At 44.3% G+C, this 26,249-nt stretch overlaps 2 protein-coding genes across 6 annotated transcripts in view; one reads left to right on the top strand and one right to left on the bottom strand.

The window, feature by feature from the left end:
* The window catches only part of MAP3K8 (mitogen-activated protein kinase kinase kinase 8), a 27,894-nt gene extending 10,762 nt beyond the window's left edge, over nt 1-17,132 (bottom strand). Inside the window, exons 1-3 of one of the 4 annotated variants that reach the window (XM_039522349.1) lie at nt 17,114-17,132; nt 6,405-6,759; nt 1,887-2,051 (exon numbers count right to left, since the gene is read on the bottom strand). In XM_039522349.1, the coding sequence (XP_039378283.1) occupies nt 1,887-2,051; nt 6,405-6,734 (495 nt within the window). In that variant the 5' untranslated portion in view covers nt 6,735-6,759; nt 17,114-17,132. Of the gene's footprint in view, nt 1-1,886; nt 2,052-6,404; nt 6,760-12,013; nt 12,116-12,331; nt 12,653-13,191; nt 13,346-17,113 lie in introns of those variants that run through there. The other 3 variants (XM_039522346.1, XM_039522347.1, XM_039522348.1) reach the window with 3 other exon arrangements.
* LOC120397004 (mitochondrial poly(A) polymerase) overlaps nt 16,019-26,249 on the top strand; it is a 23,190-nt gene continuing 12,959 nt past the window's right edge. The window contains exons 1-4 of one of the 2 annotated variants that reach the window (XM_039522345.1): nt 16,019-16,055; nt 20,359-20,531; nt 21,190-21,423; nt 24,186-24,410. In XM_039522345.1, coding sequence (XP_039378279.1) covers nt 16,034-16,055; nt 20,359-20,531; nt 21,190-21,423; nt 24,186-24,410 — 654 coding nt within the window. In that variant the 5' untranslated portion in view covers nt 16,019-16,033. Of the gene's footprint in view, nt 16,056-17,048; nt 17,288-20,358; nt 20,532-21,189; nt 21,424-24,185; nt 24,411-26,249 lie in introns of those variants that run through there. The other variant, XM_039522343.1, reaches the window with a different exon arrangement.

Below are 26,249 nucleotides of genomic sequence, written 5' to 3'. Positions count from 1 at the left end.
AAAACCTAAAGGAGTAGGCAAAATTCTGACCAGACTTCCTGGCTCAGGAGAAAAAAAAAAGAAAAGCTCCATTTTCCCATTAGCCATCTGAAGTCTCATCTATATGCTGATAATCACCTGCTGCTGCTAACATCTGTCTGAACAGGAGTGTCTGCCCCTACTTACACTTGCAGCTAAACAAACAAGTGCCAAATTAAAGAAGCCCTGGTTTGGGTCTATGGGGCGGGAAAGCGCATGTGAGTCCCTCCTTCCAGGTCTTCTGCACAGGGGAAAGCCAGGTCCACGTTCCCTGAGCAAAGGCAAGGAGGGCACCCACTCTTGGCACTGTTACATGGCCCGTAAGGGGGGGATGGGAAGGCATGGAGCATGGCTCCACCTGAGCCTCAGTTGTGAGCTGGAGCCAGTTCCCACCGGTTCGCGGGAACCGGTTGTTAAATTTAGAAGCCCTTTTAGAACCGGTTGTCCTGGTTCTAAAAGGGCTTTTTAAATTTAACAAAATCTCTGGCAGCTCCCTGCCCTAGCTCACCTAGCTCCGGCCCCGACTCCGGCCGTGCAGTGCTGCCCGGCTCTGGCCCAGCCCCGACCCTGGGCCCGGTCACGGCAGGGGTAAGAGGCTGGGGCCGGGGGAGGGTTGGATCGGGCAGAGGTTCTGGGGGGACGGTCAGGGGATGGGGAAGGGGGGGGTTGGGTAGGCGCCGCGTGGGAGTTCCGAGGGTCTGTCGGGGTGGTGGTGGATGGAGTCGGGGCAGTCAGGGGACAGGGAACTGGGCAAGTTGGGCAGGGGGTGGGGTCCTGGGGGGCAGTTAGGGTTGGGGGTCTCGGGAAGGAGTGGTCAGGGGACAAGGAGCAGGGGGGGGGTTATGGGTTGCTGTTTCTGAGCGGGGCAGTTGGGGGAAGGACATGGGTGGGGGGGTGTACTCACTGGGCAGTTCCCTACTGGGTCTTCGGTGGCGGGTCCCTCAGCCGCCGGAGCCGTGCCGCCTAAGACCCGGTAGGGAACCAGTTCCAAAGATTTTGGCAGCTCATCACTGCTGAGCCTTAGTTTGGCCTGACGGGTTTATTACTAAAGACAATGTCATACTTTGAAGATAAATGCAGAGTTGTTTTCATACAAGAGATGGGCCTGACACAAAACCCCAGGCTGTGGAAAATCATGGATTTTTTTTTTCTACTTATCCTTACAATACACTCAAAGCAAATATGGAAATAGCACATATTTAGTCTCACTTAAGCTGATATAGGAAAGCATTTATACATGAGCTTAAGTCCCAGTGAAATCAATAGCATGTAAGTGTGCTGCTGAATTGGGACCCTAATGCAAGCATTTCCCATTCAAAAGAGAGTCAAGATGAAATCCTGGCTCCATTTGAGTCAGCCAATGAGAGTTTTGCCATTGAATTCAATGGGGCTAGGTTTTCATCTCCAGTGTTGTGTCATACTGATGGCTTAAGATTTAATGTAAAGACTTCAAGAATACTAGTTAGGCAACAGGTCTGCACAGCACTGCAGTAACACAAATCATTGTATGTTTTCAGAATGCTGAAGCCATTACCTCTTACATCCCCAAAATGAGGGGTTTCCTCTAAAGAGATGCGCTTTCTTAAAAAATGCAGAATGCAACATTTCAACTTTTTGCTGACAGTACCGCAGGAAAAAAGCCATGCTTAGTAATTCAAACGCTAAGCACTCTTGAAAAATATTTTTATTAGTGCAAATGTTAATTGTAGAACATTTCTTCTCCCCCCCCCCACCATCTAATCCAATAAAACCAACAGCGTTTCCCCAACTGGCACTGAAATTAAATGCAGAAGTATCCTCTTTTAATGTGTTAAATATATCACATTGCATGATATTTACTTGGGGAGAAAAGCACCATACTAACATACCAGCTTGCATGCCATTCGCTTTTTTGTCTCTCTGTCTTGTGCCAAGTAAACTTTCCCAAAAGCTCCACGAGGAATAAAATCAGAGCCAATATTCCTGTAAGTCAGCTTCCATGGAAACAAAAGCACATCGGAGTCAATTTGATAGCGTCCGTTTTTCGGAGTGATCTATAAAAGAAAAAAAAAGCAAAGAAACAAATGTTAGAAAGGTAGATACTTCAACTTCAGAAAATTCTACATGTGCAGTCATCACATCATTACTTAAGTCTACTTAATTCAGCATTTCTTGATCAAACACCTTTGCACACATGTGATTCCTATGATATATTCAGTAGTCTTTATTTAGAAACATAGAATGAGACTAGCGTGAGGCCTACTCATTATTGGCAGATATATTTACATTTTTATCCAATGATTAATCTTTTATAAGTTGCAATTAATTGCCTGGCAGCACCACCACATTTACTGAGACTAACTATGAGGGTTGTGCAAGTTTACCTGAAGGCTTGTTTGTTCTTTACTGGAATCTGATAACCTGTTATGCCACATAGCTATTACTCACAGAGTATGTTACTGAAGATGAGTAAGACTTTCTGCATTTCCTAACATCACATGTAGTGCAGGGGAATAAGACTTACACATGATAAAGAAATGAGATTATCTGCAGCTTACTAAAAGGCAGAAATATGGCTTAAACTTTGCCATGTGTCCTTACATTGTTTGAATTATACCATGAAACAAAGTTCTACATGATTTTATAAATCTGTAAATTTTATTGATGATATACTAAGCACTTCAGTTTTTGATGCTATTATACTTCCAGTGAATAAGTTTTCAATTAAGTAAGTCTTATTTTACTATAAAGATATATTCCAGATATGGATAGTCTGTTTTCTGGGATTTAACAAGGTTCTGAATTCACATAAAGAAACAAAAATGGACCAATGCAGTACAGTAACTCCTTACTTAAAGTCATCCGGGTCCCCTTAATAACCTTGTTTGGCAGCTGCCTGCTTTGTCCACTGCTTGCAGAAAGAGCAGTCTATTGGAGCTAGCTGGTGGGGGCTTGGAACCAGAGTCAACTGGCAGCCCCCCACCCCATCAGCTCCCCTAAGTTCCCTGTGCCCAGCAGGGTATCAATTGCTGGCAGTTCAGCTGTCCCTCCCCCCACTGCTATGTGCTGCACACACACACACACACACACACACACACAGAGTCTCTGTCTGCCATGCTGTCTCCCCTCCCTCCATTCGTGCTGCCTTGTAGAGTGTGAGGCTACATTAACAACGAGTTAACCCTTGAGGGCTCAGTCAACTGCTAGTTCATTTAGCAGTAAGGCATTCCCTGGGAAATATCTCACCCTCTGACTTCACCACTGCAACCAAGATTCACAATCATCACTGCTGTGTACAGTATTAAATTGTTTGTTTAAAACTTATAGTGTGTGTGTGTATATATATATATATTAGTCTTATCTGGTGAAAAAAATTTCCCTGGAACCTAACACCTCCCCCTCCTCCCCATTTACATTAATTATTATGGGGAAATTGGATTCGCTTAACATCGTTTCACTTAAAGTCGCATTTTTCAGGAATATAACTACAACATTAAGCGAGGAGTTACTGTACTTTAGTTTCACACCTGTGATGCAAGGTGTCTCACATACTGTATTGCAAAGCATCTCAGTTGCACACTACATAAAATAGCATGTTGTGGAGATTAATGTTTTTTTAAAGTGTCATTCAGGTAAAAACAAATCTGATCTATCTATGCTTGAAATAATAGAAGATGTTTTTCAATAACAAAAGGATTTTCTCAACTGACAAAATTGGTATTTATGTATTGCACCTACCTGAAAGAATGAGATTGTACATATTTAATATTAAACTTGCTTCAAGATGTTAAAATAATGAACACTTTTTGTTTATATTTTGATGATTATGAGCAGACACAAAGACCAGTTGTTATATTTCAAATTACACTACACACACACACACTGCGGATAGTGGAGCAAATACTGATGCAAAGAAGCATACATTTAATGTCCACCTCTCTGTTCATTCCATATATTACTAGCACAGAGGCTGAAGAATTTCATATTTCTCAGGAATTTTTTCATCTTTTAGAAATTAGCAGATACATTTGTAAGAAACTATTATGGCCTCTCCTTCTGCCACAGATCAACCGTGAGTTTTCCCCTTATAAAATTTCTCACATTTTCCGAGACAACAAGATATCATCAGAAGGTTCTCTCCACTTCCAGAATTCTGCCAGAGCAAACTTTGATGACTCTGTCAAACGGTGCAAAAGCAATTCTGTATTCTGGAAGACACAGGACTTTTTTATCTTGAAGCCCTAAAAACATATGAATGGCTCCATGGGGAAACCAAAACCAATGGAGCAACTGGTAATTTCACTTTTGTTAAATCTAGCTATTGGGTTGTTTAGAAAATGGAGATGCTTTGAAGTAATCTTCGGGGTTCAATGTAATTTAAAAAAAACAAGATGAAAACTTTATTAAAAATAAACTAAGAATAGAGGCCTGAATCTGTCAATCATCATAATTTCTTGGGTGCTAACCCAGCAAATTTTGTGAGGGCAATTGATCTCTCACCTCAGTGGAATGAGAAACTGAACATGTGGCAAAACATGTTCCCTAAATTATGATCACCGTAGGATAATTTATTTATATTTAATTTAATTTAAAGTGGCTTGAAAAATACACAGGTAACTTGGTTACTAAAACACTGGGTATGGTAGTAACTAAAAAACATAAGCCCTGTAGCTTTTTCACTAAGAGAATTCCTGCATCCCAGAATGAAGTCCTTGAGGCCAAGCTATGTAAGTGAGTGCAAAGGAATGGGATGGAGGGACATCTGTCCCACCACCAACTACATGGCAGGGGAACCACTTTGCTTCCACTGCAGCAGACCAAAGATGACAATCATTCTGGCACCTTCCCCACTTCTCCTCCACTTTTCAGGGGGCAGAGACTGGTGGATCCACATAGAGGTGACCTGTTGGCAATACCCTGGGCTCCACTCCTCAGTTGCCTAACTGGTTGCGTGCACCCACACATCTGTTATCTGTATAAATGATATGCACACAAAATAATCATGTACCTAACTGAAAGTCTACCCAGGTGCGTCTCAAACATGCAACACAATATTTTCAGTAGTTTCTATGTATAGGCTACATAAGCAAAGCCACGTTTCAGTGACATCTAGTTTAAAAAGTGAACATATGTTCACAAAAATACTGCACAGTTTGCAAAACTTAATCCCAATTGTCTCAAATGTGTATGATTGCACTAATGCCTTGCCAACACAATGGAGAGAACACATCAAAAAGGAGTGTTCTGGTGATGGGGGCCATGCTAATATTTAGATTAGGACAGAGAGGGAGAGAAAATTTTGAACTCAAGAAAAGAAATAGTCACGGTACAGTATACAATAAACAGTGCACTTGAAGGTTTAGATTCATTTGTTTTTCATTCAGGTTTAGAACTAGTCTCTGTTATTTATATATGCTCAATCTTTAACGTGAAGGTCTCCTGACAGCTGGAAGACCACCGTATTAGGAGATTTAAGGATGAGAAGAGCTTTGAGTCAACAGACACAAGTTCTTCATACCCCATCACCTAAAGTCAAGAATTAGTGAAATCACCAACCCTCCGTTTTAGATTTCCACCAACTCCCAGTGAGCTTTTAATTTTGTATCTTAGAACATGTAATAATAGGACTGCTCTGAAAGCCATCACTCACTAGTTATCATTACTCACGGCTGTGTATAAAAGATAGGCTCAAGTCCAGAGTTCAAATGTTCCCAAAGTTCAGATCCAGGGTTTTCAAATTGGGGGCATATATCGGGATAACAAACATACCTCTCTACCTACCAAGGGCCAAAATGTGGGATGCAAAGTGTGGCAAAGATCCAAAATGAGGGAGACAAAAAAAAATAATTCCTGGAAACTTTAAATGCTCTGGGATTCATTTGTTTTGTGTGCATAACTCTTTCTACCACTCTGTTCCATGACGGTTTATTTATGGATATAAGTAGTTTTCAACAACAGATTTCTATGGAATGCAAATAACTTTGGGACCAAAATGAATGATGTACCTCAAAATGAGGGGCATTTGAGAGTTACGGTAACAAAGCATATTGTAATTCATAAACATTCACTGCATTGCTAACCATTCCTTATTGTAATTTTCTACAGTCTGTAAATAGACTGTGTGTATATCAGATTATCACATTTTGTACCAGTAAGCACTAAGAGGGAGAAGTAATTCTATTGAGAAACACTGTTCCAATATTGAATTTAATCAAAAAGCATCCCCCCCAAAAGTCAAGTGGAATAATCTTATTGACCACTCTTTTCCTACAATTATAACATACCTCCTACTGTTATTGTTGGATGTCACTATGTCAATGTGTGTTTAAGAATTTGTAGGTTTGTTTTTAGTTTGCAGTAATTACATTCAAAAATTTCTATTCTCTTTTTCATGCAAAATGACATACCATGTTTAATAGGATTCCAGATTCTTGTTGTCTCTGTCCATTAATTTGCTTTGCAGTGTTGGACACCTGATTTGCAAAAGCGAGCAAGTCTTCCTCAGTCCCGTACCTGACACATGACAGCAAAGAAACCTCTCTTCCATGGAATAATAAGGATTCTTTACATCCCCCATTTTGATTTGTTTCTTGGCGCATAGTAATCAGACTGTCTTCATAAACTGCCAGCTCTTCATTTGGGTAAAAGTTCTCCATAATGTCTATCACATCAGACATATTTAAGTGCGTTAGCAACAAGTCAATCTCCTTGTCACTATCAGTGCTCATATACTCCATTACTATCCGGTTTTCTAAACTTCACCTGTAAAAGGCAAACAAAAATAAACGTTAGAAGCATTACTAGCATCTAAACAAATAGTTTTGGCTAAATAGGCACTTAAAGAACAGGATGAGGAATGTGTATTTGTTATACTGTTAGATTTTAAACTGAAATCTTTTTTCCACATATAATTAGTAAATCTGCACATAATTAGCAATACACTGAAATGTTAATAATATACCTTGTTTTTATATCAGAAGCGAACAACAGCTTTATAAAAAAGTGTCATTTCTCCTTCTCCACTATGACTCCCAAAGAACATGAGATGTCCCATAAAGCATTCAATAATCAAGGATATTGATCAGCAAACAATGAGAGAAGCAAAATGCAGGTTGTGTAACACCATGGTACAAATTAAATGGTGCATCACCACTAGTGCCTGCCACAGGATAATCTATACAGTATAAAAAATATGGGGTTTGACTTTAAGAGGCAAGTATATATATGCTACAGAATGCTCAGTATTCAAACCTGTAAGAGCATAAGGGGATCCAGAGGAGCCAATAAAATGCTACAGTTCCGCAATCTGAAAAAAGTACGTCTGTCCTTACCATCCTCCTCTTTATTCCACGTTTATATTTTTTCTTCATTTGTTTTTCAATTTATATAGAGCACTTTTCCACTAACAAAAATTCTTAGCATTAATTTTAAATTTTTGTATTTCAACCAAATTACTCCCCAACACACAAACACTAAGAACCTTCCTACTCAAACTGCATCCACACACCAGCCTCCTTAAAATCCATGTTAAGTAAGACTAGGGGGCTCTCTTTCATGCAGATTTCATTAGCCAATGAACTCTTACCTGAAATTAATTCTGGTTGCACTGCACAAAACCATTACAAAAAATCCCTAATATAATGAGTTCAATCAGATTTTTCTGTATATTCAGTCCCTCTTCACAGTTGACTGCACAAAATTCTGCACTTGTTTGTTCTTTTCAAAACACTCTGCAAACCTGTCCAGAAGTGACAGACATCATAACACTGAATGACTGCCCCATGCTCATATGATCATTCACTCCACTGGTCTCATGGAAAGAAAAGCAGAAGATCATAAGGTTCAGATAAGGGGAATTTTTGAAGAAAAAAATATGAGTGCACACCAGAATCAAAAAGATCTAGATTTCCGAGTAAGGTAGGAAATCAGTCCTGCAGTGTCGATTTCCACGTTTTAATTTCTATGCCTGCCATTTGGAAAAACAAGAGAAAGAGGATCCTGCCTTTCCCCTAGAATGGAGTAAAGTGCATCCCATTCACAGATGTTCTGTTTGCCTTTTCCATAATCTACCCTGAGTACGGGGTTGTATTAGAAGAGGAAAACCAGAAAGTGACACCTAAGCGGACATAATCTGCTAAGACTGTCAGGAAGTGCAGTATGCCTAGCTGTAGTTTCTGGTCAAGATGTTATCTTTGTTTCCCTCCCTGTGAGGTCATGGAACCCTTCTGGCACATATTTCTCAAGTCACGCATAGAGAGCATTTACGTCAGAACCAGCGTTGGAGAAAAGTAAAGAAAATGACGTGGCTGACTTGGCTGATAACTTCAGACCGCATGCTGCAGGTCTGAGCGTAGGTCAGGAAAACTCAGCAGATCTGGACCACGGAAAGGGAAGTGGCAGCTCTGCAACATGCTCCCCTGCTTCTCTGCAGTCCCTTCAGGCTCCATGGCTAGAAAGAGAAGGGGGCAGAAAGCAGCAGCATTTCCCCACGCCCACATGCAGCATAAATTAATGTTGCTGCATTAACCTAGACCAGTTCAGATCACCCTGTGCCAAGTGAATGCAAGCACATATGCCCTTGGCCTTAAGAAGGGGGCTTTCGGGGAGCGAGGAAAGCATGGCACTAGCAGGAATTACTAGCATTATAAGGGTGGGAGGGACACAAAAAAACCAGCATTTTGTAGCAGACACCGACTAACCAGAGCCAGAGGAAGATATGAAAGAGGGGAGAGAGGGCACATACCAGAAAGGCAGGAGGTAATGCACTGGTATGAAGTTTACCCCAATTACTACCCCAGCCGTTGGGGGAAAGAAAAGAGCACTGGGATTTCTACCACAGTGCTATCCTTAGACCCTACTTTGGGGTCTTTCTTTTTGTATCAGACACTGGCAAGTAGATGTATACATTCCAATCCTCTCTCCCGCCCACCCTTAAACCGCTAGAAAGGAGAACAAGCTTTCTGATCCTTTCTCCCTGCTCAAAGCTTGCTGGCTGCTACAGATGGGACAGGTCTTCTATTGTAAGGCCAGGTCTTTTTTACAAATCTGTACTGTGTCTGAACACACTTGCCAATCATGTAAACTGGCATTCAGCTAAGACAATTATTGACAGCTATCATGTTCAGCTATCATGAAATCTTATAGAGTAGATAAGACCCACCTCTCCAACAGCCTCGGTTAGAAGTAACTCCACTGCCTGACTTCACTGCTGTTTCTCAAGACTTTCCCTAGCAGCAGCATTTTTCGCACATTGACAGTTCTGCTGTTGCCCACAAAGGTCTGAACAGCAATGAAAATGGCCAGAATATTATCTATGGCTTGGGAAAATGCAGACTGCATCAGAGACTTGGGAGGTTATTGCAGGTGGGGGAAAGCAATGAACGACACTTTTTTGTATTTGGAAGATGATTTTCATTACAACAAAGTTTAGAAAGTTTTTCTTTTAAAAAAGGAAAGCTAAAATTCTGCAGAAATTATCATCTTAAGCACCACGCAACAAGGATGGCTCCCACTTGCCCCTGGCGAATTTACTATTTTCCCCCAAGCCTACTTAGTACTGCATATATTTGAATGTGCAAAATTGGGATCAAATCACTGTCACTTTAATTCAGCGTTGTCCAAATATTTGTAGAAATCAAAAGTCTGTAAATTGGTTTTACTCATGTTTTTAAATAGAATTCTGCTTTCACCTACAGAAGCCAAATAAAATAAAATGTATGGATTCATGTGAGCTGACTAAAGTTTAAGCATGAGACTTCCTTTATCGTCTGTCATCACTTGATCACCACCATCATCATCACATGAACAATTAGATGATTTTTCAAGAGCAGTTTTTAGTCACAAGCCTCCTCACAAAACAAAAAAAGGAAAAAGGAAAAACTATTGCTTTAACAACTTCTGCATTTTCAGTCTTAAAAAGAAACCCCAAGCCCTACATATAACTGGAGGTCTCAATTTTCTGAGTCCCCGGGGCACCTGCATCCATGCAGGATTCCTTGCAGAATCAGGGCCTGAAAATGAAAACTAATTGACTCAATGAAAACACATCTACTTATCTTTTTCCTCATTTAAAAAAAAAAAAGCCATGGTGTTACTGTAGTGTGACTGGCCATCAGTTATACATAAAAGAGTAAATCCTGTATTTTTACTATAAGTGCTTTCAAGGAAAGATTGACAGGGCTTGACAAGTACACTCTCCCACCATGGAAGAAGAAGAAACTTTCCCTGCAGAAAAGCCTATGCCGTTTATTTCTACAAAATTTAGGCTCTCAACAGGAAAAAAAAACGTTGAGCCCTAATGATTGTAACTGATAACCTTCCAGATGTGAACCAACACAACTATATCTCCTTTAGTCTGCAGACAGACAGCTCCCACAAAACCGGAGGAAAGACACCTGCAGCAGTGTAAAAATCTAAATGACTCTAAATTGTCTTTAGGGCTGTTCAGATTGGGGAGAGGAGCCATGAAATTGACAAGAACCATGTCAATTTCAAGCTACAGTTTAAGGAACTCTAGAGGGGAATTTTCAAATTTAACAGACTGCTGCTAGATACAGGCTAATAAGTTAGACAGAACCCCTGAATATGAACAGAGTGCTTTGCTAGGAATCCCAGCACCTTCTAAGCAATGTCCCTAGGCTTCTTATCATCACATATTTCCTGGACTTTGTTAATACCAGGTCATTCCCCCATTTTTATATTTGCCACTAGCTACTGATAGTGGGCCAAATTCTATGCTGAGTTCTGTAGACAGACAGTTGGTGTTACTTCATTAAACTCTGTGGAGCTACACTAGACTTATACCCATGTAATACAAAGCAGAATTTGTCTGTGTCTTTATCCCATTAACTGAATACAGACAGTGTGATGGAATATTTTCTGGACAGTAATCTTCATTAGGAGACAGGGATCCCTTGAAAAGGGTTTTCACCGGCAAACTAGAACATGCCTGCACCTCACTGCCACTTATACAATGTCATTAAATAAATATGACCTGCTACACCTGTGGTACCTTGAACAGCCATTTGTTCTATCTATATTTAAAGTGGACCCTGTCTAGAGTTTATTATGTAGCCTTTAAACAAGGATGCTTTATACAGTGCTTAACTAATTCAGTGGGAGGTGGAAAAGGTTCCTGGGTATCAGGGCTTTATCAGCTAGTTAAAACACAATCCTGGCCAACTCAAGCTTCAAGTGTGTGAGCCACAGACCCATTAGGAGCATACACAGGCATACCTTCGAGCATTACATCAGCTGTGTTCCTCTTTAGCAGGGACATAGCCTAATTTTGGAGGAATATGTTTTCTGACTACATCTTTCCAATACCTGACCTAATACAATTCACCATAGTAAAATACATGACCAAAGCAGATAGTTCATGGTGGGGCCATATAAGGACCCAAAACACATACTTCAATGTGGGTCAAAGGAATATTCTTTTTTCCCTCTCCAGACGTCCTTAAAAAAAGCCTTCAGACATTGCCATTTTCCCCTCACAACTGAGGAAAACGGATGTGTGCTAACATGGTGTGACTGGAGAATAAAGGAAGAGATGTATTTCAGTTGTTTACAGGAAAAGTCTTTCATGCGAATTTGGTTTTGAATCCCCATGCTCGTAGCCAAGCAGGCATCGGGCAGGTAGTGCTAATTTGTGAGCAATGCCCCTGTTAGAGCCCCAGGGAATAGGTTGGGTTACACTAAACATTTCACTTCAATAGAGAACAAGGTCTACACTACTGCCTGCCACACTGTCTCACTCACCACTTCTTCTATCTTTACATGCGTGCGTCATTAAAACCCACCAAAAGTGTCATGGGGAAAAAGCGAATACTCCATCCACTCTCCTTCCTTAACTTCCCCTCCTCCCCAAAATTCATATTTTTACACGTTTCCATTCTACGCAACATTTCTTTCCCACAGCAAGGAGCATCCCACTCCAATACAGTGACCAGCTTGTGCACAGATCGTTTCCCCTCCAATTCTGGCAACAGCTGCCAAAGCATTTTACAAACAATACCGATTAACTGCAAATTGTGTTTGCACAAGTGACATCCCATTGGCGGAGATGGCAGCTCCAGCGACTCGCAGCGTCTGGGAAGCCCCGGTCTCATCTCGAGAGCAGTTCCTGGACCCGGTGTGTATGGAGGGCGATATACAGGAACGCCCACCCGAAGAGCAGTTACATTCCCTAACACGGGGGCAGATGCTCTCGCCATGTGGGTCGCTATGGGGAGCTCAGGGCGGCCCCTGAAACGAGAGGCTCCATCGCCCGAGATGGGGATCCTCCCCCCCGCGCCCGCACACATCGCCTAGCCCCGCTCCCAGCCAGCGTTACCTGCCACTATGCGCCCCCGCGGGAGGCAGGGCTCCAGGCAGCGCGGCGCCAGCCGGGCGCATCCAGCGGCGCAGTGACGGGCGCATCGGCAGCGCCGGGCTCCAGCTGACAACTCGGCGAGAGGCGGAAGAGCAGGTAGCTCCGGGTGCCTGAGCAGCCGCCCAAGGGGCGGTGACGCACCCGCGGGGAGGGCCTGAAGTGGTTTCTACTTCACTTGCCGGAACCCGAAAGGGAAAGGCCGACGCGGCGCGAAACTGGCGGAAAATCCGCCGCCTCCCCCCTGAGCTCTGCTGGGGAAGGGTCTTTCCTAGCCCTGAAGAGGGGTCCGCGGGGCCACAACGCCACCCCTCCTGGGCAACGCATGGCAGGAGCAAAGTCTCCCGTCCCCTCCCGCTGTATAACGAGCAAGGGAGCTGGAGTGGAGCTGTTTCTCTGTGCGCCCCCAAGAACATTGTCCCGACCCCCACCCCGGTGCAATGCGAGAGAGCAGATGGGAGAGGGGGGGTATTTCCCTGACCCTCAGCCCGGTGGATCTCATTCCTGACTCCCACCCCAGTGCAGTGCCAGGGGACTGATAGGGGGCTGTACTCCCTATCCAAACCCCCCCCATGCCATGCCATGCCATGCCATGAATGCAATGGAGCTGATTGGGGGGTATATTCTCGCCCCCGAGCCTGGTGCATTACAAAGAAGCTGATGTGGGTGTGTAGTCTCACCCCAGTGCAATGCAAGGGAGCTGATGGGGGTATATATCGGGCCCCACCCCCGTGCAATGCAAGGGAGAAAGAAAAAGGCTAGTCACCCTCCCCCATCCACAGCGGAAAGTGCAGATTGTTCTTGGCTTTTGCTGACCTACTTACCAGAAGTCCCCGCCCAGCTGCCCGGCCACCGGCCTGACCGTTTCGCAATGCCCGTCCCGTATGATACAAACGAGGAGGGGGAGGCCTTTCGGAGATCCATCATATACACGGGGACCAAATAGGCCAGGGCTCCTGCCTGGGGGAGCACCTAGGTCTTCACAGCCTGAATAGCATAACCCAGCAGCTCCTCTCCAGCCCCCTTAGCTCACAGAACTCCACCCACACCTCTTAACGCAGATTACTAATTAAGTCTCACAACCCCAAATGTTCAACCATCATGAATTAGGCACACCAAAAACCATAAGATTGACTTTAAAACAGGGCTTTGGAGCTGTGCTCTGGCTCAGCTCCTGCTCCAGGCAAAAACCTGCAGCTCCACTGCTCTGGAGCTGCTCCAGGCTCCGCTCCAAAGCCCTGCTTTAAAATAATAGATTTGCTGTTCTTTTTATTTGCCTTCTGCTTGTTGAGTCCTTAGGGTGCACCAGGGTCACATTTTAAAGCTTTCTCCACAGCCATGAGGGCTAGAAACTTAGTTTCTCTTTAAGAATGAAGGCTGAAATTATCACATATCCACTTGACTCCAGGAGCGGGTGCTTTAAGGAAAACAATAATTATCATGAGACTCATGACAAAATCATGAGAGTTGGCAACCATTTCACTTACCACTGAAATGCAGTCACCTATTGGTGGACCAGAGGTACCATTTAACAGCAAGACACTGGCACACACAGAGCAGGAAGTGACTACCCTCTTTAGCTGAAACTGCTGGAGGATTTAGGCAGGCAGTGTAAATAGCTTAGAATTTGGTGGAAGCCCTGGAGTGAACTACCTTTACTCTTGGAAATCACTCCAAATGTTCAGGATTACAGTTTTACATCTCATCCAAACATAGCAATGCGTAGAGGGGCCATGCAGCATCAAGTGCTCCCCAGATTTCTGCTCAGCCTGCAGGGGGGAGGCAGGAAGGGCTCTGTCCTTCTGCTGCGCCTCCCCCCTGGCTTGTTCAACTCCTGTCCCTGGCAGCTGGGCCTGGGCAGGGAGCAGGACCAGCCACTTCTCAGGCTGCCTAAGGGCGGCCACTGCTTTCTGCTGCATGGCGACTGTCTGCGAGAACCCAGCTGGGGAGGCAGCTTGGGCCTGGCTGCCGGGGACAGGGGCCAAGTGAGCCAGAGGCCTCCCTTTCCCCCCCACATTTTTGGCTTGCTCAGTCCGGACAGGGAGTGTAGGCGGTGGGCTGCTGCCGCCTTCCTAGCCAGGCGCTCTCCTACAGCTATCACGCTACACAGAGTCAGCGACCTGGAGCGGCCATCTTCAGCCGGCGTAAGAAGCGGCTCCCTCCTGTTCCCCACCCAGGATCTGCTGCCAGCGAAAGTGGCCAAATATGGGGGGAGGAGGGCAGGGCACGACGGGAGAAGTACAGAGCCCTCCTCCGCAGGTAACTCTGGTGGGGTGGGGAAAGTGCAGCAGGCCTGGGCTGGGTGCAGGGGTCGCTGGGGATGGTACCAGGAGCAGGTTCCCTGGCTTCTGGACAGCCGGACGTAGGGGCATTGCCCATGCCCCTCCCCATGCTGAGGTGTCCAAGATTTCCAGGCAGACCCTGGTGCTGAGTCTCCCCAGGCCAGGGCTGGCCCCAGCCGGGTGCAGAGGCACATGCTCCCCACTCCTGTGGCCCCAGCTCCAGAGGAGCTGGAGGAATTGGCAGCCCTGGCCCAGGGTGGTGGGGCTGGAAGTTCCCTCCAGAGGCGACTTGGGGGGGTTACATGTTCCCCTCTTTTACATTGTGCCCCCCCAGTTACCAGGAGGCACCAGTTGTCTATGCATCCTAAAGGCAACAGCTCCAGCAGCATAGCTCCATCTAACACTCTGTTCCAGGTAAGTTAGCACTTGGTTAGTGAGAGGGAAGAGAGATCCTCCAGAATTACAGACTGCCACCTAGCGAGCACCTAAACCACTTCCTGCAACACTTAGGTGTCCTCTAAGACAGTGGTTCTCAATCAGAGGTACCTCTGGGGCACACAGAGGTCTTCCAGAGGGTACATCAACTCATCCAGATATTGCCTAGTTTTACAACAAGCTACATAAAAAGCACTAGTGAAGTCAGTACAAACTAAAATGTCGTACAATGACATGTTTATACTGCTCTATATATTATACACTGCAATGTAAGTACTGTACAATATTGATATTCAAGTTGATTTATTTTATAATTATATGGTAAAAAAAGAGAAAGTCAGCAATTTTTCAGTAATAGTTTGCTGTGCCACTTTTGTATTTTTATGTCTGATTTTGTAAGTAAGTAGTTTTTAGGTGAGGTGAAACTTGGGGGTACACAAGATAAATCGGACTCTTGAACGGGGTACGGTAGTTTGGAAAGGTTGAGAGCTTCTGCTCTAAAAAGTGAGAGCTGGGGTACCGAAAAGGGTGGAGTTGCACAGAGGCTAGAAGTTGGGAGGATGAGTTTGAATAACACAGTTTTACTGGTGGGTTATGTACCAGCTATCATGCAGCTGGACCTTAGCTATTATTCAGGAACCTGGTGGGGTTGTTAGTTTTCTTACACCCACAATTAATTTTAATTAGATCATTTTTCTTTTAGACCAACCTCACAGGAAGAAGAGGAGGAGTTTTGCTCTTAATCACCTCAGTGAATTTATGAGGAATGTGTCATAGTATTCCAGAGGAAAAACACACAGTTGCTACATATAGGTGGAGTAAATTGAAATGTTCTGGTCACATGGAAGAACAATCCTAGAAGTAATCTTTAAAAGATCTTCTTCCCCCTGTCCCGTGTCATCCTAAAACCAAGGCTAAGATTACAAAAGAATTATTTACACTGATATGAATGTTCATCCATGAATTTCAAGGTACTATACAAAATCAGATATTTCCATTTGATAGATGGGGTAACTGAGAATGAGACTGGTGGTGTGACTTGCTCAAAGTCACACAGTCTTATCCCAAGTTTCTGATCCTACAACCACTCATATGCTTAACTTTATATACCTGTGCAGGGCCAAATGAACCCTCCAAAGAGACCTCTAAAAGATATAACCAAGGGGAATGAATAGCTGTAACGTTTCACTCTGGGTACGTGTAATGGTACGGTTATGCCACTGACAAAGGTAGGCATGTTGTCATGGCTGTACTGCAGTAAAGGTAGAGAGTGTGTATACTGATTTTACTGCAGTAGCTCATCGTGTGTTTACATCAATAACAAGAATAGGGAATATGCAGCATTGTTTCACCTTATCAAATAATCAGATCACTCACAACGGGGTCCTCACTGCACCTTCCCCCAGCCTGGCTGCTTCCCCAAACCCTTGCCCGGCTCGTCCCCTTTTCTTCGGCGTCTGTCTCGCACCCGCCTTTGCTTTTATGTCCCGGGAAGGAGGAGCCCGTGGGCCCGGTCACACTAGGCAGTGACAGGCTGCCCTGCCCCGCCCACGGGAGGGTTAGCACGTGGGTTTGTTTGCAGGACCGGGACCTTCTCTTGTGCCTCCGGCTGGGGGCTGGACTCCAGCGAGGAGCCCCTGGGAGCGCCTCCTTCAGCCGAAACGCCTCTTTCCAAGCCCGGCTCACGCAGCGGCAGCAGCGGCAACGCGCCGTGCATGAAAGGGGGGGGGGCGGCGGCTCTTTGCCGGGGACCCCGCCCGCGGGATGCTGAACGCCCAGGAGAGCAGGGGCTCGCCGCGCCCTCACCCCGCAGGAGCAGGCCCGAGCCCGCTGAGGCGAATGGGTCCCGGCCCACGGGCGGGGGCTGGAGGATCGGATCCCGCTCCCGCTGAGCCCGGCTGGAGGCTCCTAGGCGCCAGGCAGGGCTGGACTCCGGTAGCCGAGCAGCAGAACTAGGTGCGAGATTTGACTCTCGTGCCGCTCCGTACAGCGCGCGAGTTCGCGCCTGCGCACGGCGACTCGCCCTCACCTCACGTTCCGGTAATGGCGTCCCGCATGGGGCTGCTGCTGTGGTGCCGGCTGCGCTTCCTCGCGCGGGGGACAGGCCGGACGCGCCGCGCGCCGGGGAGGCCGCGCCTCAGCCAGGTCCGGCTCAGCTCCAGCGAGGCCGCGGCGCAGAGGGCCCCTGGCCGAGAGGAGGCAGGTGAGGCGGCGTCTGTGGCGGGGCAGGGCCGGGCCTGGCTGGGGGGCGGCTGCACTGGGCCAAGGGGGCGGCTCCGGGGCTGGGCGCTGCCGGGCAATGGGGCGAGAGGCTGCTGGGCGCTGGGGTTGCGCCTTCGCCCTTCCGCGGGCCAGGGGCGTGGTAGCCCCGAAGCCGGGCGGGGCTGTCGTGCCCCGGCAGCTCGGGGAGCCCCGCGAATGGCGCGCAGCGGGCTGTGACCCGGCTTCTCTGGGGAGCGGCCGTGTCCGCCCCGCCGCGTGGGAATCATTCGCCAGCCCCTGTGGCTCGGGTTAGGGCTGGGAGGGGCCAGGCTCTGCCCGCTCCAGTGAGGGGCTGCGTTGGCAGCTTGTGTACAAACCGGGCGGGTTGTAGCCTGGCTCCGAGCTACCGTCGGGAACAGTGGCCCGCAGATGCTACAGGAGCTAGTAGCCTTCCCTCAGGCTGAGGTGTGTAGGGGCTGGGGGCTGCCCTGCCCTGTGAAATGAGATCACGTTGCAGAATTCCTAGATTCCAAGGCTAGAGGGGACCACTGTGCTCATTTAGGCTGACCTGCTTAACACAAGTTAAACATGCTCTATGAATTATTTGGAGGGAGATATCATTTAAAAAAAAAACTAACCTTAATTAAAAATTCCTAGTGATGCAGAATCCACCATGACATTTGTCAAATTACTCTAGTGGTTGATTGTTCTCATTATTAAAAGTTTGATGCCATATTTCTAATCAGTGGGCTGCATTCTGGGCACGACTATGTTAGAACGTGGCAGAGCTGTCACTGTCTGCCATATACCAGTTCCTGAATATGCATCACTAAGATCAAAAGAGAATAACCATCCTGTTTTTGTCAAAATGGGAGTGGGATGGATGTGCCCAGGAAAGATGCAGTACTAAGCGTCTAGTTTTGAAGAGCATTGTCACGTGCATTACTGTTTGTATTGGAAATTCCAGTGTTCTGTTTCAGACTGTCTAATCAGGACTTAAATTGTATCAGCTTATATTTTAATAGCTTTTGCCTTGCATACCATGCAAGTTAAAATATCTAATTCTAATCTCTGCAAACCAGAAACAACCCATTTGAATACATCCTATCTTGACTTTTTCCCTGGAATAGTCATGTTAAGAAACAAAAGTTTAAAAACTGAAATATACTATTTTCAGTATCTAGTGGTTAGGTTTTTTTTCCAAGATTGACCTTTTTTCTCATTAAGCATATCAGTTGAACTTGTGTAAAGGTATTTTTTTTTAAGTTAAATACAAAAGACTGAAAAAGGTTCAATATACTTCTTCATAGAGTACTGCCAGTTATTCCTAGAAAATTGTTCAGGAATCATTGGAAGTTGAGTTTATGGAATCTCTGGGATTCTCAAAAGAGATGGTTCATAAGTTAAAAATAAACAAAAGTCCATACTAGGAATAGCTTTAGAAAGCATCACATAGAATGGACAGTGATCATATTTGTCATGTGTTTGCACAACACACATTAACAGTTACTGTTAAAGTTCAGTGCCACTTTGGTACTGTGTAAACCTGATAATTTGTTTTTAAACCCAGCTGCAGTGCTGCAGATAGTGACAGCAACTCATCCTCTTTATTTCTGTGTGTTTTCCCACCAGCTCGTCTTCAGGTGACTCTAAATAGCACCGTAGCCTGCCAGCTCTGTCTAACAGACACAGACAGCGTGTGAGGAGCAGAACTCTCTAGTGCAGTGGTTCTCAACCTTTGGGCAGCCCAATCAACACACAGCTGTGGCCCATGTGTCATCTCAGGCCATACAGATAGTATATATATTGTGTGGATGAGGCCCACATAACACATAGAGAGCTGCATAAGCGGCCCACAATGGTAAATAGGCTGAGAACCACTGATCTAGTGACAGAACCTGCAACAGATAAAAGGTGGGAGAGAAAAATAAGCATAAAGTAGTTGGGAAATGAGAGAGAAAAAATCCCGGGGGCGGGGAGAATAAAAAGCAGAAAGCAAAACTGAAAGAAAGACAGAAAAGGGAAAAAACAAGGACGGGGGAAAAGAGAAATAGTTGGGGCATGTCAGAAAAAGTGAGATGAGATGACTACACTAAGACACAGGGCTTGGCTACACTTACAAATTTGCAGCGCTGCAGCAGGGTGTGAAAACACACCCTCTGCAGCGCGCTGTGCAAAGCGCGCAGCCCCCCCCCCAGTGTAGCCCCAGCGCTGCCCCAGCGCTGGCGCGCGCTGTCCAGCTCTCCCCAGCTGGAGGGGAGAGAGCGGACAGAGCGCTGGGTCTCCTGGCTGCGCGCTGGCGCTGACGCGCAAGCGCTGCCGCGCCGCGCCTGCCCGCGCTGCGGCAGCGCGCAGCGCTTAAGCCATAGTGTATTAAGAGGGAGTTGGCATGGGTTTCCAGACCCAGTATCGTTGCGTATTCTGTATAGAGTTTAATGATCAAGGAAGGACAGGAGCTACTGGTCTGGGCTGAAGAATGTGTCACTATCTGATTGTTGTGCGTTTGTATCACAGCTGCTCTCAACTGTAATATGCTCTGGCTCAGTTTAAGTAGATGTTTTACATAGAAAATATCAAGCCAGTCGGTAGTGTCAACATAACAGGTTCACTATAGAAATACATTTTCTGTGGAATGGAAATTCATTGTTGTGGGTTTCCCCCCTTATCTGACTTAGTAAAATTGTGGAAGAATTGCACTTACACTTTCATATAGCACTCCTGTGTTTTCTGTTTGGTGGTGGTTGATTGGTTTTGGTTTTTTTTGTTCCCAGTTTCACTGTGGCTCCTGTCAGTGCCATTGGGGAAATACTGTGTGCTGAAAAAGGGCACCAGTGCAAACCTCTTGGGAGTGCACACATGGGAGGAGAAGGAAAAACTAGTGGTGAACAAGTAAAACAGTAGGGAGGTGAAGAAAAATAGATGCAAAGGGGAGAAAGAAGTCTCTTTTGGGGGATTGCCCATTAGTAACTTAGTTTTTAAAACTGAGTTCTGTAGGTTTCTTAACATCAAGCTACCAAAATCTGTATAAAACCTACATTTTTTTGCAGAATTTTTTTTCTACCCCCCTCACAGATTCTAAAGTCGGTACCCGAAAGAAGACATTTCCTGAGGTGCAAGCAGAAAGGCTAGAGCAAGCACAGCGGACTGTTTTAATTAACTGCCCAGCCAAGATCAGTGAGAAAAAATTTCTCAAGTATTTGTCCCATCATGGAAAAATTAACAGTCACTACTTTTATGAAAGCTATGTACGTACTTGGAGTATTTTAAATTAAAATCTTTTGTTAAAAGCTGTATTTCGGCAAAAAGACATGTCAGTGACTGGTTTGCAAGAAACTAGTTTTTGTCTCTCTCAAAAGCTGGGCATCTTTCTTTGACAAATTACTTGTGTGTATTTCTTTTCATGTTTGTTAAATTTTACAAGATATTAAGTAAATCAAGAATTTTTATTCCTGCTTCTCGATGTTTCAGTCAAGATTTGTTTCTTTTAATTGAATAGTGACACCCAAAATGAGTTGAAGAGCACACATTTTTGGGCGGGGCTAAAGCTCTATCAGTAACTTTCATGCCACTTGTTTGCTTGCCTAACAGCAGAACATATTTATTTGCACTCCATTCACTTCCTAAATCTAGCAGTAGTGGAAATAAATATTTTCATTAATTTGATTACTTTCTAATGCAGAAATGTGCTCATTATGTCAAATGGTATACAGCTTAAATTCTCTTTTTGACAGCTTGTGAAAGAGTATAAAGGTGCTGAGGTGTGAATTAGTGTGAAATGCATAGGATAAAAATCATATTGTAGCTAGACAGCTATGATTACTGTTGCAACAGTAATATCAATGTAATTGTTTATGCCTTGTACCAGCTATTTTACCAGGTTTCTTCACTTTTTAATGCTTTTAGGGTACCTACGCCGTGGTAGAATTTTCTGAAAAAGACAGCATAGCTTCACTACAGGATGTTATCCGAACCCCAGGCATTGAAGAGGAATGTGCTGTTCCATTTAAATCTAGACTTTTTACTTTAACATTGAAAAACCCATCAACTCAAGCTGCTGATCAGGCACCAGTTCACTGTCATAAGCAATCCACCATTCTAGTCAATGATCTTGTTCAGAAGCTTTGTAGTGCTGACAGTGTAAGTCTTTGGCAGGGGTGGGCAAACTTTTTGGCCCAAGGGCCACATTGGGGTTGCAAAATGGTATGGAAGGCCGGGTAGGTAAAGCTGTGCCTCCCCAAACAGCCTGGCCCCCTCCCACTTCCTGCCCCCTGACTGCCCCCCTCAGAACTCCCAACCCATCCAACCCCCCTGCTCCTTTTCCCTTGACCGCCCCCTCCTGGGACCCCTGCCCCTAACCGCTCCCCAGGACTCCACCCCCTATCCAACCCCCCCTCTGTACCCTGACCGCCCCCTCCTGGGACCCCCTTCCCCTAACCACCCCCCTGGGATTCCCCATCTGGAACCCCCCCCCCCCACCCCCTTTCAGAATGTGGCCCTGCGAGCATGGGCGGAGGACTCAGGAGGAACAGGGGCAGCTGCGCAGCCGGAGAGAAGCGGCGGTTTCCCCTTTAAAGTGCCGCTTCTCCTTGGACTGCTGCGGCTTCCCTGTGCTCCTCCTGAATCCTCCGCCCGTGTTCCCGCCACCCGCACCGCCCACCTGCTCCCCTGAGGCTGCAGGTGAGCCTCCCTCCCTGCTCTCCCCTGCCGCAGCACAGTGAGGTGAGTCTGCGGGGGAGGGAGAACATCAGGGGAGGGGCCGGGGGCTAGCCTCCCCAACCGGGAGCTCGGGGCCAGGCAGGACAGTCCCATGGGCCAGATGTAGCCCATGGGCAGTACTTTGCCCACCTCTCATCTATGGCTATAGCTCTCTTAAGGGTTTTTTTTCTTTTTTTTTTAAATTTTGTGTATGGAAATGTGTAATTATCTAAAGTTCCTTTTGGGCTTTTACAGCTTAATTCTACTGATCAGAAATATTTATCTGAGCTATTAGGGGTTGTCTTGGATAAATGCATTTCATAAATTGAAATAAATATGTCAAGTGGTTACTTTATTTGTTATGATCATTAGTGTGTATTAAGATGGTCTACTTCTGTTTAGTCTTGCAAATCTTTTTTAGCACCAATTTGTATTAAACAGTTAACTCTTCAACAAACTGATATTTATTTCCACTATTCCCACACTTTATCTTGAGGTTTGAGATTTCTGAATCCATCAGTAAAAACAAGAAAGACTTGGCCTTTCTGATATTTCTAAGCTTTAAAAAGTAGAAGAAAAAATGGTGGAAAGAGGTGGAAGGGAGAGGGAGGTGAATGTTTAAGTAAACTACTGTGACAGTAGGACTGATACCTTGAAACGTAATGTCTGAGTAATGCAACATATCAGGCTAAGACAAGAACATAGAGGACTTGTACAATTTCACTGCAATTTTTGAAGAAAAAAATTGTTTTCAGAAGTCTTACAATATATTCATATTTACCTTTTTTGAGTCTTAGTCCAGAGCACATTTTTTTTCTCTTTATTTATTACTCTAACTCTAAAGCTTCAATTGAAGATAATATGAGTGAGGGCTCTTGGAATATTACAATATGGGACCAGGTTCCCAGGCTATAAGTAAAAAAAACGCCACTTAAATGTATTTTAGTTTAAAAAAACCAAAACATAAAAAAGTGGATATATGTACTGATCAAGTCAGAAGTGACTGGTGTACTTAGGATTCCATGGAGGAAAATTGTAGAGAGGGGCAATGTTCCCTATATGGTAGCAGCAGAATGCCTGCTTAAGCATTCTGTACTACCCCATCCCAGGAATGTAGGCAGGCCAGTGGAGTTACTCAGGATTTATACTGGTGTAAGAGTGTAAATCCAGACTAACTCCATTGACTTGTGCTGAGTTACTTTGGATATACAGTGCTGTAACTGAGATTGACTGCCCACTTTGGTTCATATATGGTGATTAGATTCTTGAATGGTGGTGAGCAATGAGTATGCTCGGAGAGCCCCAAAGAAGAAAGTCTTAGCCATAAGCTAAGTAGGACATCACTTACAATGTTAATGTCTGAGAGAACTATGGAATACTACCAGTGTTGTTCTACAGCTGAGGAATGTATCCCTCTACCTTTCTTCGTGCTCCTCTTATTTACCTTTGAATTTCTCTTTGATGCACTACTGCTATCAGTACAAAGATATTTGGGATACCTTTCAGAGCTGAGCAAATGGCACCCACTGCAGATGACTGAACAGAAATGGGGGCACTCTCCTGCAGTAGGAAATTGCACCAGTAATGGACTGGATGGCTTGATAGGATGAAGGGATCTGTGGAGGTGAGGGGCACATTCCATTTCTTCTTCAAAACGAAAAAACACTTTTTTTTTTTTTTTTTTGAAAAGCCATTACCAAATTGCAACACCACAGGAGAGGTACTCTGGGTTAGAGCTAGATTAACTCCCAGTGGTGAGTTGAATAGCCTGGGAATTGGGACATTCAGGATGCATTTGCATCATTTATGGTGAATACTTTGGTATCTGATAAGAGTCAAAATGCTGAGTATCATGGCCAACAGGGTTCATGTTTTCATTTGGATCTATTATCTTCTTTTTTTCTTTCGGTTTTACTTTGCTGCTCCATAAGGAAAAATCCTCAATGATATCTCTAAATGTGTTGGGGGTGGTTTCTGAAATGAAGGAACTGGTATTTAAAACTCTAGAGGGCATCTTAATTTGTAAATATTTTATTTACTTCTATAGCAATGTAAGTGACATAGCACTTGACATTCATTTTAAGAAGCTGAAGAATAGCCTCTGAGGGGGGTATTAAATTAGGTCAGAAAGACTGGATGCTGAGCAAAGAAATAAATAAGAAAATGGAACTAACATATTTTGATGTTTGTTTTTTCTTCATTAGGTAAGTAATCAGCTGTACACTCTACTGGATGAATATCAGCTAACAGAGGAGAACATTAAGCTCCGGTTTCTAGCCTGTTCTCTGATTCAGGAAATTGCATGTGCATATTTCCCAGAGTGCACAGTGAAGCCATTTGGCTCCTCAGTGAACACCTTTGGCAAATTAGGATGTGATTTAGACATGTTTTTGGACCTGGATGAAATTGGGAGGAGCCCTATAAGAGCGGTAAGGGTAAACTGCATGTCTCTAACTTGTAGGAATTTTTTGACAGATTTAACCACATAAAGATATAAGTAAAACTGGATACGCTATACTGAGGTTTTCAAAAGATTTCAAATAGTCTCTCACAAGAGTCTGTTAAGATGATTTGGTATTTTGCGGGGGTGTACAGAGCTAGAGACTTTAATGAATTAACAACTGTGATCTGGAAACAGAGGAAGAATAAACAGGTTTTTCTCGTCATGGCAAGAAGTAAACTGTAGTGTCCCCAGGAGTGTTCACTGTACTGTACAGCAACTGCACTCCATAGTTAATGCTGAGGCATTCAGATGCCACGGTGACAAGCACCAGGACAAAACTCTTATACTATAAATCTATACTTTAAACCCACAAACTGAACTTGCTGAGTGACGTAGCCAATTTGTTTGCAAGTTGGCTTGTTTAAAATAAGACACAGAATTTTTTTTGTAGAATTTGGAGAATTAAAAACTTGTTGAATTTTCCATGCATGTCCTAAGTTTCTAGGACACCATATTTTGTCTATAAGACTAGGACTATGTTTACACTTAAATTGCTACAGCAAGGCCACTGTACTGCTTCAGTGCAGACACTCACTACAGTGAAGGGGGGGTTCTCCTGTTGCTGTAGTTGATCCACCTCCCCAAGAGGTGGTAGCTGGGTTGATGGAAGAATTCTTCTGTCAACCTAGAGCTGTCTACCCCAGGGGTTAGGTCAGCTTAACTATGCTGAGCGACATAGCTGTATCAACCTAACTTTCTAGTGTAGACCTGGCCACAGTTTAATGACCCCTCACTTCAGCTCTCCAGCCTTCCTTTGTGACCCACCTCCAACGTATGCTACTGTATTTCACTGCCACGTGGAAGTATATGAATGAGTAATGCTTATTTTTCCCGATTATTGGCACTTACCAGTGGCAGTTGGGGAAGTTTATACTGGGTTTGTATAACTTACCATACTTTACTGCACTAACTAACTTCATTAATCAGAACAAATTGAGAAGACATCTGCCAATAAAAATGAATGCAGTGAATGTACTGGACTGTTGGCAATTTGCATTCATAGTCCCTCTAAATACTTTGTTAGTCAGTTGAGTTAAACTCAAGAACTGTGTTCCATAGGTGAACCTCCTTCTGTTGAAATCTGTCTCAGCCATTACCCCGGATGTGAGTAGGTCTGAGATGTCTTACTCTGGATTTTCTTTAGTAAATCAGTCCAGCTGGCATCTAGCACTTTAGTGTAATAGGGTAGATTGATTTAAATCAGCAAGCAGGAAATCTTGATTTAAATAATTTAAATCTGGTTTTGCATTTGTACTTAGTTATTTTCCTTAAAAAAAAGTTGATTCTTCATTGCTTGGTAACCATTAAAAAATGTTGATTTGCAACTAAATGTAGCCTTACCATTAAAACTGATACTGCTTCTTGCTAACCAGGAGGATAGACTTTATCTATGAACATTTATTTAAGCAGTTTAAGCTTAGCGTATGTTTATTCATTCTTAATTTTTACATTTTGTATTATGTTAGAAAATTGAGAATTATGTATTTCTTCTTTACTAGATTTAATGTTTTGCTTGTGATTTGTCTCAAGCTCTATTTGGAAATTGGAATTTGCATAAAAAGAGTGGTTTTTCAAATGGTTTTATTTAACTGATAAAAATATTTTAAATGTGCTGGATACAAGAGGAAAAAATGTAAGTTAAATTTAAAAAATATTTTGATAGAAACCTAACTGATTTTGAAACAAAAAAAGTATATGTAGTTAGGGAATTGAACTGACTGTTTCTGTTTGCCATGTCCTTCAGGATTTCAGAACTGTAGATCTC

Source organism: Mauremys reevesii, linkage group 2 (genome assembly GCF_016161935.1).
Source record: "Mauremys reevesii isolate NIE-2019 linkage group 2, ASM1616193v1, whole genome shotgun sequence".
In the NCBI taxonomy this organism is placed as follows: domain Eukaryota; kingdom Metazoa; phylum Chordata; order Testudines; family Geoemydidae; genus Mauremys; species Mauremys reevesii.
This window is presented reverse-complemented; position numbering and strand designations above follow the sequence as displayed.